The sequence below is a fragment of the Parasteatoda tepidariorum genome, chromosome 9 (assembly GCF_043381705.1).
Source record: "Parasteatoda tepidariorum isolate YZ-2023 chromosome 9, CAS_Ptep_4.0, whole genome shotgun sequence".
Classification (NCBI taxonomy): Eukaryota; Metazoa; Arthropoda; class Arachnida; order Araneae; family Theridiidae; genus Parasteatoda; species Parasteatoda tepidariorum.
Window position 1 is genome coordinate 82,041,102 of NC_092212.1, and position 19,148 is coordinate 82,060,249.

The following is a 19,148-nucleotide window of genomic DNA, read 5'->3' on the forward strand; positions in this document are numbered from 1 at the left end:
TATTTTATCAATAAATTTTATGAATAATATATTGCTCAATTATTTATTTAGAAAAAAATATCATTTAATATCAATAAGAATGTACACACGATGTTTGTAGAAGTAGAAATATTTTCTTAAAATACTATATTTGGAGTTTATAAATGAAATGAGATCAAACTTAGCCTTAGAATTAAAGCAGAAAAACATGATTAACAAAGTATTGGAGTAATATACGTCGAGTTCCAGTAGATTAAAAAATATCTATTAATAGCTGAACACTCAGCATCAGTCAATTTTTCCCGCCCAATTACAAAAATATGCAAATGTCTTTAGAGTGTCTCTTGTGAAAGGTCCGTTTTTATGAAAAGATATTTTGTGAAGGGTCATTTAACAGACCTAAATTTCTTCTAAACAGACCCCTGGTTCAAGAAAGAAATTTTACATCAAAATTAAAAATTTCACATTTCAATGATGTTTATTTAATAACAATACAATAAAAAAATAACAATAGAAAAATAAAGTACAGTACTTTTGGCACACAGTATCAAGTAGAGTAATTGCACAGAATTGAAATATATTGTTAATTCTCGCCTACCATTGTTCAAAAAATGACTGAAGTTTTATACACCACTGCTTTTCAGCTTCAATTCGTTGATCTATGGTTTTAAATGTCCTTTGAATAGTTGCCTGCATCTTCAAAAACTTCATTTTCATTAAATATCTGAAAGAAAATAATAAATATCATGTGTTGGTCAAATGAAATTGAGTTATGACAATTTCTTTTTAATCAGTTGTTGATTCTAAAGTTTTAATCAATACTAAAAAGATAACTATTAGTTCACTTTCTCCCTATATCTTGTTCAAATTTTCAATGGTTAAATAAAATACTTTTTATTCATCCTAGTGGATGACACTTGATGTAAACACAGTTTTTTTCAAATTTTAATTTTATAAAGGAGAAAATTTTTTAATTAATTAATAAAAAGTAACTAAAATATGAAATTTTCTTTGTTGGCCTAAGTAGGAATTGACTTGATTAGGAATTTTTTTTGTATTACTTGTTTTAGTGAAACCTATTCTTTATAGATATATTGATTTTTATATTGTTTAAATGATATTTTTGGAATAAATGTGTAATTTTCACTACTAAAATTTTTTCATATTTATTATAAAATCATTTATTTTCAAGTCCGTTACTTCTTTAATATTTTTCACACCATTTTTAGTCATTAATAAATATTTTATGTTTGAATTTGTCATTTGCCCATATCTATTGTTCACGTAGCACAGCCCTGTGCAAAACGATCAATCGAGGTTATGCCGTATTTGCGTCGAAAAAATATTCCAAATAAAATAAAGTTCTAGCATTTAAAATAATTTTTAAATACAAAAATAAACAAATATTCATAAAAATGTGTCATGAGGTCAATTAAGTATGCTTGCATTCAAAAATTTACTAAGTTTGTACAAAGAAATTTTAGTTTCAAAAATAAATTATGCTTAATTTAAGAAAAAATTAGAAAATATTTTATGTAAAAAAATATTTTTTAGAAAATAAAATTTTGCAAATGTTACCCAAACTTTTCATTTCCCAGATCTTTTAAGCCCCAATGAAATGTACTTCAATGAGCCTGTGTAAACCTGAACTTTTCATATAAACAATTTACTCAATGCAATGAGTAATACAGAATTATTTTAAACACAATGTTAAAATTTAATCAGATAGATTAATAATTATTTTCTTAAAAAAAGAGAGAAAAGACATCACTCTAAATAACTTCTGTTCTAATGATGGGATTTTCAGTATTAAAACAATCTTAGTGGTTCATTGAATTAATCTCAAATATGTTATTTAATCTGTACTAACTATTAATTTAGCATAGCTGCCAACATAGATTGAAAAAAATCCAGTAGATTTTACGAAATAATATAAGTTTCAAGATAATTCTTGCATAATGTACTAAATATTTTACACATAGGGATTTTTATAGACATCAAAATAGAAAAACTGAAATATTTTCCATTTATGATTGGCATTAAAAAGTTGGGAATTATGTTTACTCATAATTTTGAACAGTAATAGGCATTTAATTCATAAAAAATAATTAAAATTTTTTATTAGTTTAGAAAGGGTGTTCTGAATAAAAATAAGCGGAACAATTTAGAACAAAAAAGTTTTCAACTGATTCATTATATATTAGTAATAAATAAAATGTTTAAATATTCAAGCAAGCAATAATCTGTGCAAAAATTCTACTTCAATAGGGAGTTTTTTAGGAAACTTACTCAATTTTAGGGAATATTCTAAAATGTACAAAAGTCAGGAGAATGTTTATTAAATCAGTACACCAGGAGAAACTGTCAAAATAAAGTAGAGTTAGCAGCTATGCTTTAGTAAAAAAATCAGATAACAAACTTTCTCTGAATAATGTCTTTTTTTGACAGATTTGGACTTAGAGCATCTAAGGGCAGCTGAAATCTAAAAATATAGTTTTATTAATTTCAGGACAATGGTCTGAAGTTTGGACTTCTTCATGTTTATATTACTTTTTGTGTTTTTAGTTACAGATCTAAAACTGACAATAAAAAAAAACACTTGTACTTACAAATGAAACTTGTTTCTTAAAGAATAGTTTGAATAAAAGAATAATTTTTAATAATTATTATTTTATTCAAATAATGGTTGACAAAAATTTTAAGTTGTAAGGTATAAAATTTTTTTTACATAATTTTAAACTATTTGAAGTTAAATGCAGAAATACAAAATTTAAGAGATATTGGCTAAATAGATTAATTTTTGTCTTAAGAACTATTCTACCAATTTTGAAATCATTTGCAACTTATATATATAGCTGCCAACATGGATAGGAAAAAAATCCAAATAATATAAATTTCATGATGATTGTTGCGTAATGTACTAAATATTTTACACATTGGGAATTTTAGGAATTTTTATAGTCGTCAAAATAGAAAGACCGCAATATCTTCCAGTTATGATTGACATTAAACATGCTTGAAATGCTAAATATCATGTTTACTCAACATTTCGAATATTAATAGGCATTTAATTCAACAAAGACAGTTTAAAAATTGTTTTAATTAATTTAAGAAGAGAGATCTGAATGAAAATAAATTGAACATTTTAGAACAAAAAAAAGTTTTGAACCAATTTCTTTAAATGAGGTTAACTTCTTTATTTATTAGTAATACTTATTTAAATATTGAAGCAATCATCTGTACAAAAATTCTATTTCAATAGGGATTTTCTTAAAGGAAACTTATTAAATTTTAGGGAATTTTCTAAAATAAACAAAAACTAGAAGAATTTTTATTAAACCTGTAGACCAGGAAAAACTGACAAAATCCAGTAGTGTACTGGAAAAACCAGTAGAGTTGGCAGCTATGTATAATTAATTGAGCATTTCAAAAATGTAAAGTACTAAAAAAATATACCACAATAAAAGGCAGTCGAGTGCCAAAGTAATTGAAAAAGAATCAGGTATATTTTGAAAAATAATAAACATAATTGAAAAAATATAAGAATAAGGTACATTTTGTAATTTAATTTTTAAAAAAAATATATCTCTGAAGGAAATAATAAAGAGATTTTATCACTTGTACAACTTACTGTCTCCACGCTCGCTGAATGATAACAGTTGATTTCTCAATAGACATTCCTTTGCTAGAATTGTTTTCTATTATGCTGGATGCAAACCCAGGATTTCTTACATCTTGAATTTCACTATTATTCTCATGCAGTCCTTTCAAACATTTTATGTCCTTGTTTCCATCTTCACTCTTCAGAAAAGAATATTTTCCTGAAATTTCTTTGCTTTCAGAACCAATCAGTCTGTTGTAAAAGAAGGGAAAAGAAAAAGCTGAGTAAATAGATGAACTACATCAATGACAGGCACTCACAGATGATATTATAAGGCATGGTTGCCACTCCACAGGGAAATAAGGGAATTTAAAAATCCTCTAAAATAACAGGGAATTTAAATTTTTTTCTTTAAAAACTGGGAAAATACAGGGAATTTGTTTCTTATTTTCGTCTTTTTAAAAAACGGTGACCACTCCATGTGTAATCTACGGGATATTGAAGGATGAAATATCAAATATACTAAACTATTTCATTTACTATAGCATTATTTAAGTAATATAAGCTGTTCCTTTTTTTTCCCTCTAAGTTGTTCTAGCGAGTAAAACTAGTATAGTTAGAGCCCAATATATCTCACACAAGAGCACACTAATTCTTGTTACCTCTCAACATATGTACAGGAAAAACGCAGGGATTTTTTTTCCTTCCAGATTTGAGTGGCAACCCTGAAAGGGTTGGAAAGCATGTTTAACTGCTTCCAATTACAGGATTGCCACTCCACAGGGAGAACTCGGAAAATACAGGGTAATTAAAAATCACCTAAATAACAGGGAAAATGCACGGAATTTTGATTTTTTTTAAACTGGGAAAATACAGAGAATTTTGTTTCCTTTTTTCGTCTTTTATGAAATGGTGACCACTCAAAACATAATCTATGGGATATTTCAGCTATACTAAACTATTTCATTTACTATAGCATTATTTAAGTATGTTCAGCTGTTCTTTTTTTTCTTCTCTAAGTTGTTGAAACTAACAAATATAGTTAGCCTAATATAGCTAACACAAGAGAACAGTAGTTGTTGTATTCCCTCTTAATATATTATTTATAATATGTACAGGGAAAGCACATCAAATTTTTTTTCCAGATTTGAGTGGCAACCCTGCATTACTCTAGAACTTTATTTTGAAATGCAATTTTAAATATATTTAGTTGAAATTACTAAGAGTATAACTTAATAAACAGTAAAACTTAAACTACTAATAAAACTAGACCTCAATGACTAACAGATAAAAACATTTATTTTGCTTGAATTGTATTTCTTTTATGTAGCCATCCTGACGAAAAAGAAATTTGCTATGTTTTGAGTAGTTTAGAATAAGCATTCATTTTCTAGTTTAAATAATGATTTTGTTTGCCCTGGCACAATGTGAAGCTCATTTTGCTTAATTTCATTGAAGCGCATTTACCCTTTAAAATATAAGTTGTATTTTTCAATTGAATTGGCTATAGTTTAAAGATGGGAAGAAATTAAATTGGCATTGGTGGCATCTTCATTTTTTTTATATCTTGTGAATGGGACCAAAAAGAACTTTTCATCCAAACAACTCTTAAAAATTTCAGTTAACTTTTCACTTGGGTCAAAGTTTTAATCTTTATCTTCTTTTTGTCACCTATATCTATACAATTTATTTAAAATTTAGAAATGTCTAGAGTAAAAAAAAAAATCAAAATTACAAAATTCAGATATTAATGTTGTTGGAATTATAACTTAAACGATTGTGCAAACATTCTAAGCTGCTAAATTCTTAATAAGGAGACACAAAAATTTTAAGTAAATTTCCAATGAAAAATTTTAAAAAATAAATAAACTAATTTTTTAGCTATTCAATTTTATTTTACTAAGTTAATATTTTGATTTTCTAAATCAAACTATGGCAAGAACACAAAACAGAATGCGTTCATAACTATTTGAACACTTGTAAGATAATAATGTTTTAATGGAATTCAAAAACACATAAAATCTAATGTAATTAATAAAAATTTTAACATATTTTCATCAATGTTAAAACATATTTTCACATAACATAACATCAAAAATTTTAACATATTTTCATTTTAACATATTTCAACATATGCTTGCAAAACCTGGACCATATCTTGTAAGGATGAGGTTATGTTGGGTATCTTTGAGAAAAAGGTCTTGAGAAGCATTTTTAAAGTAATTTAAACAAATGGTGTGTGACTTAGAAGAACAAATCTAGAGCTTTATATAATGAACCTGACATTATTAACTTTATTAAAGGACAAAGAATAAAATGAGCAGGCCACTTTATCAGAATGGACGAAGACCACGCCTGAGTTATCAATGCCAGACCAGTTGGCACACGAAAAAGGGGCAGGCCGAATTTGAGATGGATAGATGGCTTAGAAAAAAACCTTTTAGTCTTAAAAACTGGAAAACACTAGCAGTAAAAAGGTTAGCCTGGAAAAACTTCTTGAGAAGGTGGAGGCCCACCCTGGGCAATCGAGCCATTGATGATGACGAAGATTATTTTAACTTTACCCAATAATATTAATAACAATCATAAATTTGCTCTCAAGTTCTAAAATTTAGTATTCCTACATTAACTAACATATTCTTGCTGTCAAATAATAATGTATTTTTATTATTGTTTGAAATCTGACAAAAAAGAAAACTAAATATGTAACAACATAACCTAATGAATCAAACACATAATTTTTTTTTAAAAATAAAACAAACCCATGCCTATAGGTAATTTTTGGTGGAGACAGTCATCACAAAGCAACAGATTTGGACAAATAGATGAAAAACTATTTCATTTCCTTAAATAAACTATCCATATTTCATGAAAATAAAACTACATTTTCTGCAAATCAAATTTTTTTTTACTAGCTGCACTTTCTTAGAAGAAAAATAGAAGGACAGTAATTACAGTCAATAAAGTCACCCACAGATTTTTTAAGGTGAAATTAAGATTATTGACTCTAAAAGAAATAGTACTGCAATTAAACTTCACTGTCCTGTAAAGAAGAACGTTGTTAGTAGAAGTTGTATTTATCTAATGATTAAACTAAAGCGCTCTATAGTTTTTTTAGCACTTTTTATACTTGGGACAGTAATTACACAAAAGTGGGAACACATACAAAAAGATGTGCAAAACAAAATATACTAAGAATATGTATGCATTTATCTCTGTGCACATTTTTCTCTGTAACAATTAAAAAATTCAGAAATCAGAGGTAATTGTAAGCCCAACTCAAAAATTCTGAAAATTTCATGAGTAACATAATTAATTACACATTTTGAAATATTAATGTCCTTATAAATTTAAATCATTGATGTTTTCAAAACCATGAAATTCTAAATAAATTATATGCAGCATAATTTAAATGAGTAGTACTAGTAGTTCATTTACGTCGTACTAGAGCTGCACAATGGGCTATTGGCGACGGTCTGGGAAACATCCTTGAGGATGATCCGAAGACATGTCATCACAATTTTGATCCTTTGCAGAGGGGATGGCACCCCCGCTTCGGTAGCCCGACAACCTGCACGCGAAGTCGAGCACTTTAAGGTTGAACAGTTTAACGAGGACCAATACCGCACACCCTTGGTCCCTACGCAGACTGATCCAAGTGGTCACCCACCCGCACACTGACCACAGCCATATATATTAATTTAATACTAGCATATTCTTGCTTTGGATAATATAATTTAAATGAATAATTATGTATAAGTTTACTTTTATGTCTAATCAAATTTATTATTCTACCAGAAAAAATATTTATAAATGAAAGAGATGCCAAATATAAATACTAGTTCTAATATTTTTAAATAAAATATATAAGAATTTTCATACATAAATGTGATTGATGATTTTTTGAAACTTCTGGACCTTGAATTTCCGGAAACTTCCGGATAAAGATTTTTTCCGCAGCACTATCATCTCTGAGCAATGGGTGGTAAGGACAAGGGATAATAATGAAATTACACTTACATTTCATTAAAAAAAAATATACAAGTACAAAACATGTCTAATGCATATTATTTTTTATTCTTTGTAGTATTAAGCAAAAAATATAATTAAATAATAAAAATGAATGTTTTAATGAGAAATATTATTTAAGGGTGCAAAAGTTAACGAATTGAGAAAATAGTTCAGTTATACATATAGAAATTTTCACACTTAATATTTAATTTTTTTATAAGAGTTGGTGAAGGAAAAAATTTGAAAATATTTAAGTAAGATTTTAGTTTAATCATTTAAATGTTCATAAAATTGTTAAAAACACCAAAAATTAATAGGCTTTAACAAATTCCAAATAAAATGTTTTTCTTTCCATTTATTGCAATAAAAAAGATAAATATGAAATTATATTTGAAAAAAGTCTTTTCCAAATGCAATGCAATTTGTTAATTTTAGCAAAAATCTACTTACTTTGTATGAAGATTCTGATAGATTTGTTTTATAAAGTGATGATTTCGAAACCATTGCTGAAAATTAAATATTTTGAAATCAGTAGAATTAATAAATAAAAATGTAACTTGAAGACAGATATTGCAAGAAACAGACACTTTTGACATGTTTTGCAAATTTAAATATAGGGCTTAGTAGAAAAATAGTAAAATTACTAACAAGTTTGTAGAAAAATTATTATTATAGTACAGGAGTAAATTGTAAATGCATGGAGCTGCGGAGTCTTAGGGGATAGAGCATTTGCCTTCCAAAGAGGTGACCCAGGTTTGAATCCCAGCAGTGGCTGGTTGATATGAATTCTGCTCCCATACCACAGTCTTGATGTAAAATATCATCAGTGGAAGACGAATCATGGGTTAGAATCCTTTTGCCATCAGACTAACCATAGGAGGGTTTTTCTCTCCATTAATGCAAATGCAGGATGTTAGTCTCATCAAAGAGTCCTCCGTAAATGCCAGTTTGTCTCGAGGCTCGATCCAAGAGTTCCTTGTTCTTCTGCATTGGATTCAAAATTAGAAGACTATAGAGTTAAACATTGAAAGTTGTAAACTCAGACTTGGGTTGGCTGTTGAATGCCGGTAATAAAATAAGAAATAACATAACTATGTAGGAAGAACCATGTTATAGTACAGGAGTACACTCTGGGTGCATGGTACAATAAAACAATGTAGAAAGAACAATGTTGATGAACATAGCAATTTATTATTATAATCAAGGAGTAAAAATTATTATTGTATAAACTATACAATACATTGAAGAATTGCACCATGCATACACCAAAGTATATTGTGTATGCATGGTACAATAAAGCAATGTAGGAAGGACCAATTAAGTACTCAATGAGTATTTTTTTAAGGATTAAATAATTATGTACTCACTTGAATTGTTTGAGCAGCAATATTTTTAATTTCTTCAGCATGAAGTGCACCATACATTATTAATACTTCAACAATTTTATAATGATTCTTCGTAACTGCTAAATCAAGTGCAGTCATCCTAAAATAAGCACAAAATCAAGTGTAAGTAATAAAAGTCTAAAAAAAATCTTTTCGTTGAGCTATTGAATGGATATGCAGCAATTAATGGTTGTTTTAAACTTCACAGGTATTTAAGTTTAAATTCATGAAATCAATAATTGAATTAGAGCGCATCAAAACTATTTAAAACGTTTGTTCATTAACAATAGAATATTAACTTCAGTTGTTAATTTAGATAAGATTTTATTCAGTAAGAATTTGTAAATATTTTAAGCAGTTAGGAAACCAGAGTAGCTAGAATTAAACCCTTCAAAAGGCAGGGAAAAAATTGAAACACATCTTTGTTTGCTTAATAATTTAATTTTTGGAATAATCAATATTTTCTGTCCAAAAACTTTTTTGCCAAGATTTAATAATAAAGTGAATTATACTGATATAGAAAAGTCTTTTGTTAATTTTTTATAATATAATGAAAGCAAAACAATTTTGTAATTTTCTTTAAAGAAAAAAAAGAGAGAAAGAGAGAGGAAAATTTTCAAAGCATATTTACTGATTGCATAGTAATTAAATATTATCTATTCATTTTAACAGTTTCTAAAATGCTTTGAACGTAATTTACAATAATAGATATAAATCATTCAAAAGGAGAGTAGGATATACTTTATGATACATAGACTGAAGCAAAAAAATATAGATTAAGTACGAATAAAGTACAGCAATGGACATACTATGGTTCCCGGTCTCCAAACAAGAACCTTTTCCAGTGTCTAAATAATGGATTAATCAAATAATGTCTTTTTTGATTAAAATATAAGTTGTGTTAAACTAAAGGTGCATAGATTCAATAATGTATGATTTCTCTTTGTAAACATCTAAAAATGTCCAAATTAGTTTTAAATTTAAAAAAAAAAAAATANCATTGTATTTACATCTGTCTCATAATCACACAGCAACTTTACAATTTCCCAATGATTAGCCAAATATATATATATATATATATATACTCTTCCAGCATGCATGCTCAGCAATTTTACATGAGTGACCATGTGTCGTATTTCTTACAACAGCTGTTATTTTACCATTATTGGCACTAAAAATGACAAAAATACATGAATATTGATAATAAATTTGTCAAGAAATAAAAAAATTAAGCTTATTGTTGCAAAATACATTCTTAACCTTACAAATACATTCTACATTCAAATGAAAGTAAATTATTTTTAAATGCCTATATTAGTTAGGTAGAAAAGCAATGTTCTATTTTATTATAGATAAATTAAAATCTGTTAATTGATAACTATATTTTAAAATTCAAGACAGTTGAATACTAATCGAAGGAAATCTTGATAGGAAAATATGTGAATTTACAACTGAATTTGTAACTTACAACTGAATAACAACTGAATTTGTAACTTACATCTACAAAAAACTTTACTTCGTTGAAAGTCAAGAAAAATAAATAAATAGTTACAAAAGCTAGCTTTAAACTAACTCAAATTTTAATATTTTTATTTATTCAATCTATCAATTTATTATTACTATCGATCTCAAATCCAAAATGTTTCCTTCTCTTCCTTTGATTCATCAGACAATTCGCAAAGAATGCGGGGGAAATCAGTTGATTGTACATATTGTTTAGCAATCAAAACCTATACAAAAATTATAGATCCGAATTTATACAAATTAAAATAATACACACCGACTATTAACACAAAATTACAAAACATTTGAGAAAGAAATATTTTTCAAATTTTCACTGACTACCTGCGTGCAGTAAATTTTACAAACTAGCAATCAAGTAACACAAAACTTTGACTAAAAATAAAAATTATCATGCGACTTTCTGTTGGTACATTCCATGACGTGGGAAAGGGTTGAAAGTCAGAATAGAAAAAACCATCAAACATCACAGCTGTGATCTGCTAAACAAAATTCATCAAAAAACCGAATTTGTCTTAAAATTGGGCAGATGTGCGTGCTGGAAGGATATACATACATACATAAATCTAGCATATATAAAATATGTAGCAAAATTTAGAACTTAAAAATTAATTAACTAAAAATTATTAACACAATAATGCTTTATGGGGTCAAAAGTACAATATGTAACAATTTATAAAAATAATTGCAAGTTTTTTTCCTAACTTTTAACAAAATAATATCAATATTTTTAAGAAAATACACATTGGTAAAAATTTTCAATGCTAGTAAAATAAAGTTTTAATTTAATAAGATTAAGTAACAAACACACACATAAAACTGTTAATATAAATATTAAAAACTTAGATACCAAAACCGACAATGGAAACCTTAGTTTAGTTGATACAATGCATAACTGGACAAAAATTAATTTATGAATGACTCCCTCCCTCACCCAAAAAGCTACATTAAAAAAATTAGCAGCTTCTGGTTACTAATCTATCTCTGGATTTAAAGTTAATTAGGAATAGTTTTTATAAATTTTGAAAAGTGCATGATAGAAAATTTTTAGCAGCATGATGATTTTTCAACATCCTAAGCAGCAAAACAACAAAAAATTGGAAATTTTTTGTAGTTGAAATTAATATTTTTTAACTGGATTTCTCACTTTTTTTTCCATTTTAAGGATTTGCCTGCATTAAAAAGGCAAACAAAAACACAAAAAAAAACAAAAACAAAATTAAAATAGTCTAACTTTATGAAAATCCTTAAAATCAAACAGTAAATTAAAATCAAAGGATCAATTAAAACAAGAAAATAAACTATTTTACCAATCATTTTTCTTAATCATTGCATTTACATCTGTCTCATAATCACATAGCAACTTTACAATTTCCCAATGATTAGCCAATACTGCCCAATGCAGAGGTAATTTTCCCTTGAAAAATTTAATATGTCCAATAAAAATAATCAACAACAAATCATACAATAATAATAATAATGAAATTTTATATGGATGAGAAACATGCAAAACATGAAATAATTTATGAATCAATTCATAAATTGGGTGTAAAATGCAAAAAAATAAAAATAAAAAACTGCTGTTTTATTGCTATAAAATAAACAGGGATGAGTTTGGTAAAAATGCTGAAAATAGAAGTTCAAAAATGCTAAGTGCAAAACACATTTAGGTTATTGAAAAAATACAAGAAATTTTAGGGAGGAAAAAGTGCACACGTGAAGTATATATGCATATAATTATTATTATCAACATTTTAATAAAAAATATCGATGTGCAGAATTTATTTTTTAAACTATGGGAATACAAACCTTGATACATGATTTTAAAATTGCCTAAATATGAATCTGAATGTAATATTTCTTAACCACACAGGTATGAATTGCGATTCATAATTTTAAATCGTGTAAATAAGAATTTCAAAGTAACGTTTCAGATTTACTTAAATGCAATTTTAAATCACGTTTTCATAGGTAAGAAAAATTACCACAAATAAATCCCTTTTTCAAAAACTTGAAAAAGCGGAACTTTATTATAAAAAAAATTAAAGATATTCTTTATTAAATTAAAATACAAGCAGAATTCCACCAAAAAGCAGGAAAAAGCTCTCATCCCTGAAAGTTCTATATAATGCAAACCTTCAAACATTAGTCTTTGTATTATGTAGAATTGTCAGTAATATTGATAATTTCGCATATCATTAAACTTAACTACTAAATAGGGCGATATACATCTTGATATTCAATTCAATTAATTTTAAAATGCAAATATTTTGTAACACAAAAATACGCATTTAAGTATTAATTCATAAAAAAAGATTAAGATTATCAGAAGAATTAGAAATAAAATCCAACAAATTTATCAGTTTAAATTTGCTTTAATTAAGTTAATGTGGTTCACCGAGAATTGCATTTTATAGAATTAAATAGTATAAATCTTCTACTGTATCATTAACAGATCAACAATTCAGTAAATATAGCATTTTTGAAACAGGTTCTAGTTGGTAAAAAAAAATTTAATAAAAAGGATTAAATTATTATATAAAAACAAAGCTAATAATATGAATAAGCAAGTCTTAGATAGCAAAGCTGACCATTGAAGCCTCAGTTTAATTTACAAACAAAAACTCAAATAAAAAAAACGAATTAAATACATTAAAAACATGACTATCTAAAAGGCACAGATTTTCAGCAAATTCCAAATATTCAAGCATCAAAAACCTTGTTTTTCGGTATAACCATTTTTCTTTTAAAAAGAACCCTAACTTAAAAAAATTTAAGGTTTCATGAAATCCACATTTAAAAATAAAGTTAAATGAAAATTATTAACATAAGAAAGATTGATAACGAATTACAAAGATTTTGCAAAACAGATAAAATTATCAAACTGTCAAAATAGAAAATAAATAATCTGCAGGAATCATGACTAAAGTAGATTAAATAAGTGAGTAAAAGTATTAGGGATGAAATAATTTTTATATCAAAAGAATCTACCAACTTCCTTTCCTTCAAAAAGTTCTAAATTTTTTAAGATTTTATTTGATGAATTTTGGAAAACTTTTCATTACACGAGCAGTTAATTGAATTCCAGATAGTCAGAGCTTTTCATAAAAGTCTTTTAAAGATGTAGTCATTCTAGTAAAAACACAATGTAAGAGAGTAGCAGAATTATTGTTACCTTATTATCAACAATGTTAGGATCTGCATTAGATTCAAGAAGCACCGATACACAATTCAAATGACCACTTCTCATACAAGCATAATGTAGAGGTGTACGTCTATGAGAAGAGAAAAAAAAGAATTAAAAAATCAAAAGACAGAAAAAGACATCATTCCAAAGAAGTAGGGATTGTCTGCACGTGTAGAAAACAATATGTAAAGTACATACACAGACATGTGACCCAATTATTATCTATTCTAATTCAATATGTAAAGCTATAAAATAAAATTAATTAAAATGATGGAAAATTTTTTTGGGTAAAATAAACAAGCAAAATCATCATTGCTGGATGTAATTGAGAGTCATTTTTTAGCACTTAAATAGCTGATCCTCTTTGCTTTAATGATTATCATTTGTATGTATGATGTTCAGTATTTTTTTTAATCCTAATTGGGTCACATATCTGTTCATCTCCATTTTACTGAAACAAGCATATTCATTTACATTAACTTCATAGATGTCTTTTTCATTTATTTTAAAATTATGAGTGCTCTATTCTAATACATAGTTGGATGTAAATATATAGACTCATTTCTGTAAAATGAGGAAAATGAAATGGGTAAAGATATGTGACTCAATTAGGATAAAAAAATACTGAAATAAGATGATGAAAACATTTAACTATGTATTTCAATTAAAAGGGATAGACTAAAACAAAAACTGAACAAGTAAAAAAAAAGTTATTATGAAACTAATATATTTAATATCAACGACTGAAACAGCAAGAAAAAAAATCATGAAACCAATTTGAAAGAAACTGAGTTACTACAAATTAAGATGATAAAAATTTAAGTCCTGTTTAAATCATTATCATTTATTATTTTAAATAAAATAAATAAAATTAAAAAATCATATTCTGGCATGATTTCGCATGGAGCACTACTATTTTGAAATTTAAAAAAAAAANAAAAAAAAAAAAAAAAAAAAAAAAAAAAAAAAAAAAAAAAAAAAAACACGAAGTTAATGTAAATACATAGAAAATCATTTCTGTTAAATGATGAAAATGAAATGGATGGACAGACATGTGACCTGCTTAGGATTAAAAAAAAACAAAACACTTGAATAACATGATGTGGCAAAAAACAGGCAAATACCTATACTAAAAACAAATACCAACATCGGTATTTAGGAGATATGATTTTACTTGCTTATATTACTGAAAAAGTTCTCCGCCTTTCAATTTTTTTATTTTATTTCATTGCTTTCCACGTTACTATACATTACTAGACAATTTAACAGACCAAATTAAGCTAATTTAGAAAAAAATAAGCTCACATTTCGCTTTTTTAATCAGTTAAACAATGTAAAAATATGGGTATCAAATTAAGATAGAAAAATTTTAGTTATATAAAATTTAGAGAAAAAAAATGAACTATTCTAAAGAAGATGAAAATATCAATAAAACCTATAAATAAGGATTCATTTAAAACAAATATAAGCTATTATACAACTTTAGGCCTATAGTCAAAATTATAGAAATATAACCTAATAACAAGTATATATTTAACAAGTAGTTAAAAAAAAATTTATTTAACATTTTTTCCAATAATGATTATTTTTATTTATTTACTTAAAAATAATAAAAATAAAATTAATATCTTCTGGCATGATTTAGTAGACATAAAATAAATTTTTAAAAACATCTACAAAGTTAATGTAAATACATAAAGATTTATTTCCTTAAAACAAAATCCTTAATTTCCTTAAATGGAAATGAGTAAAAAAATTATTATTATTTTGTGAAAGTAAACAATGTTAGTGAAAAATGACAAATAAGCTAATGTAAATACATTGAGATTCATTTCTATAAAAAGATAAAATTGATTTGTTTTTAAAATTAAACAATGTAAGTGAAAAATGACATTAGAGCTGTAATACACAAATGTTCATTTCTATAAAAAGATTAAATTGAAAGGAGTTTTTTTTCTTCAAATTGAACAATGAAAATTAATATTACTTAGGACTTATGTGTTAGAAAATAATATTAATTAAAAAATATATATATATAATGAGATTTTTACCCAAAAGCATCCTGAATGTTTGCAGGCATTTCTTTATGGAGTAACATTTGACATAAATATGCATGTCCTCCTAAGGCACACCTAAATAAAATAATTTATATTATAAGCAATTATTTATATATGGACATTTTGGTCCCTTCTTGATTTATTCCTGTTATAAATTTGATCAGTCCATTTTAATTTAGACATTCCATCTCATTTCTTACTTTTTTTATTACAGTAGCTATGTTTTAATAGCCTTAAATATAACTTAGCTTTGTTTATTAAACTATTTATTATTTCCAGTGACTGAAAATCAGGAATTTTAAATCATTTAAAATTCTTTAACATAAAACATACCATAATCAGTCAAATGATCGTTTAAGAACTTTTTAATCGAAAATGTGCTTATTGTCTTATCGTTTTTGCACATTTGACTACAGGACTTTTTCTAACAATTATTTACAGTCAATATTCTGTTATTATTATATTTTTGCATTTTGTCTGTTTCAAATAATACTTGTCGTCAACCTATTTCCACCACAACCGGTCATCTGACCGGGAGAATAGCTTATTGCTTTATAAGGTTATCGAATCAGAGATTACAATGTAATGTGCATTCAATGTATTGCACATTTTGATGAGTTGCACATTTCTGCAAAGACTTGCATAGTGAGTTCAATCAGAATAACTGTGAATTCAAATTTCAAGAAAGTACCTAAAATTTCAGATTGGCATTTTTGTGTCAGAAAAAGGGACAAAAGCTAAATGTTTTGGAGAGTAGCTAATATTTTATTTTGATAGCTTTCCTTAATTTCTAACTAACTGTTAGTTTTTACCCAGAAAAATGTCAAAACAATCAAGACAGCAAAAGTTTTTAGAAGAAATAATATTAACTATAAGAATAATTATAAGCATTATAATTCTTACAATTATAGAAATAATAGTAATTAGAAGAAATATGTTTGCAGAAAATGTACAATAGAAACACCCTGTATATGTAAAAAATGTGCTTAGCAATGAATTAAAAATTCTTATTCTTTGTGCTTGTAACACATAGAAATTGGCAATATACAATTTTGTTTAATTATAATGAAGTTTTTTTAGTTTTATTTCCTTCCTAACATCCATATTTGATGCATTCAATCAAGAAACATAAAATCCGGTCATTTGACCGTCTATGGTAGAAATAGGTATGTATTAAGTGCTGGTATGTTTAGTGTTAAGTAGAATAAAGGCAAATTCAATTGCAAAAAAAATAATGCACGATTTTTAAATTCAGAATTATTTAGTTCAGAACAGAAAGTAACACAATATTATTTTGTTGCATAAATGAACAAGTAATGTGAGTCCAAGATTAGTATATAAAATTTTGTTACAGTACTGTCGCCTTAAAAAAATAACAAAGTTTCAATTAGTTAATCTTTCTTCATACCAATATTCAGTTCCAATTTGAAAAATTTAATTAATCCAATATTTTTAAAATCACTGTAAATATGCCACTTAATATATTTTTTAGAAATGTAATTTAGAGGATGATAACTCAGCTCAAAATTAAAAAATTCTACAATATGAGTAATGTATTGATAATAATAGATTATCTTTAAAATCAAATGAAAGAGACAAATCAATAATTGTGCTAAAAATAATTAATATGGGTACGACCCCTTAATTCATCATCAATCTCTAAATTTGATTTATCGCATTTTGTCATTTTTACTAGCAATATTAATTAAAATTGTTGAATCAAAATTACAAAGCTTTTGTTTCCTCAAATCAGTTATTTAAAAGTCATTTTCAAGAATAGAAAACTGGATTTTTTGAATATGCACAAAAATCAGGAAGAAAAAAAAAGCTAAAAACCATGACAAATAAGTACAAAATATTTTTTATATTTAGGATAAAAGGACAACTACAGATTAATATAAAGAATGCCAATAGAAAAATTACCAATGTAACATAGAACAATCATTTACATCTGTAATAGTGGCATCTGCGCCAAGTTGTATCAGAAGTTGAGATGCTTTGGCACGACCAAATTCACAGGCTCTCAGCAATGGCGTCATTCCGCATTTGTCTTTCTTATTGATAGGCACGCCATGCTTTACCAATATCTTAATTGTAGATAGATGACCTTTCAGAGAAGCATAATGAAGAGCTACAAAATAATTATTAAGATAAAATAGTCTATTTAACGGTAATTAGATAAGAGGCTGTTTAAATACTACATAAGTACCAAGCAGGAGAGAGGGAGTTTGCCATTTACTTATTTTTGCTGTCAAGGGAGGAGGGGAGTTAAGACCGATGCATATGATATTAAAATCCCCTTAACACAATACAGAGTTTTGATCTTCCTGAATTAAATGTAATTATCAGGGGCTCATAGAAAAACTCAAAATTATTACATGTTCGGCTGGGCACGGCCGCAGAATATGTTACATTGCGAAAAAGAGACTTAGGAATAATGAAAGGAAACTTTTTATCTAATTAACAAAAACAGTAGCTAGAAAATTTTTGTGATGATAAAAAATGTGTCACTTACAAAACAAAACAAAATACAAAAAGTTTTTTACAAAATTTTTCTCTGTAAAAAGAATCAATATATACATTTTAAAATTTCGTTTTAATATATTAACTTAATGGGGCAGTTTTTTTATTTGTTACTTTTAATTCCTAAATTTTATACAGAGTTCACACACAATTTCAGAAGAAAAAAATTCCCTGACTTTTACAAGTACATCAGGAAAATTTCAATGAAAATCTATACCAAATTTAATCTATACCATGTAGTTTTACGTCAGAAAACTTAATTTTTTTATTTGTGATGACAAATATAAGATTTTGTGAGTAAAAACATATAATACAATGAGAAAGAAGCATGGTAAAATTTCACTACAAAGTGGAATTTTATAAAATAAATGTAATAGATGTTCGAATTATTTAACTCGAATCTCAATAACTGATTACTGTTAACTGACAATTCTAAGACTGGTTGTTTTCCAGGTATTACATAGGAATTTTCCAAGTTTTTTGTAAAAAATTGAAACTTCCCCTGACTATCCCCTGCTTTTTAGAGTTAAAATAAAATTCCCTGACAATTCCAGGTTTTCCCTGTCCATGGGTTTATAAGGAGACCTTGAATTTTAAATAATTGTGTTAAATCAATTAATTCTTTTTCTTCACACAATATACAAACTTTACTTTCTAAATATAATTTGAAAAAAAAATTCTAACATTATAGTATTATAATTATAAATAATTATAAATTTATGATTATAAATTTATAATTATAAATTAACAATAAATGTAGGAGAAATTTCAAACCAAAAAAAAAAAAACTGTTCTAGAGAAATATTATGGGAAATATAAAATAATCTGAAAATTTTCTGCCCTCCTGGTCAGGTCTACAAAATATACCAAAATTAAAAAATTCT

General features: G+C 26.3%; 1 protein-coding gene across 5 annotated transcripts in view; it reads right to left on the reverse strand.

Annotated features, from left to right (window-relative positions):
- Positions 1 to 438: 438 nt before the first annotated feature.
- The window catches only part of LOC107451382 (inversin), a 43,150-nt gene continuing 24,440 nt past the window's right edge, over positions 439 to 19,148 (reverse strand). For all 5 annotated transcript variants that reach the window (XM_043054756.2, XM_043054755.2, XM_043054754.2 and 2 more), the window contains 8 exons: positions 17,665 to 17,872; positions 15,736 to 15,816; positions 13,673 to 13,772; positions 11,808 to 11,914; positions 8,959 to 9,076; positions 8,042 to 8,097; positions 3,611 to 3,832; positions 439 to 703 (listed from right to left, as the gene is read on the reverse strand). In XM_043054756.2, the coding sequence (XP_042910690.1) occupies positions 574 to 703; positions 3,611 to 3,832; positions 8,042 to 8,097; positions 8,959 to 9,076; positions 11,808 to 11,914; positions 13,673 to 13,772; positions 15,736 to 15,816; positions 17,665 to 17,872 (1,022 nt within the window). In that variant the 3' untranslated portion in view covers positions 439 to 573. The remainder of the gene's footprint in view (positions 704 to 3,610; positions 3,833 to 8,041; positions 8,098 to 8,958; positions 9,077 to 11,807; positions 11,915 to 13,672; positions 13,773 to 15,735; positions 15,817 to 17,664; positions 17,873 to 19,148) is intronic.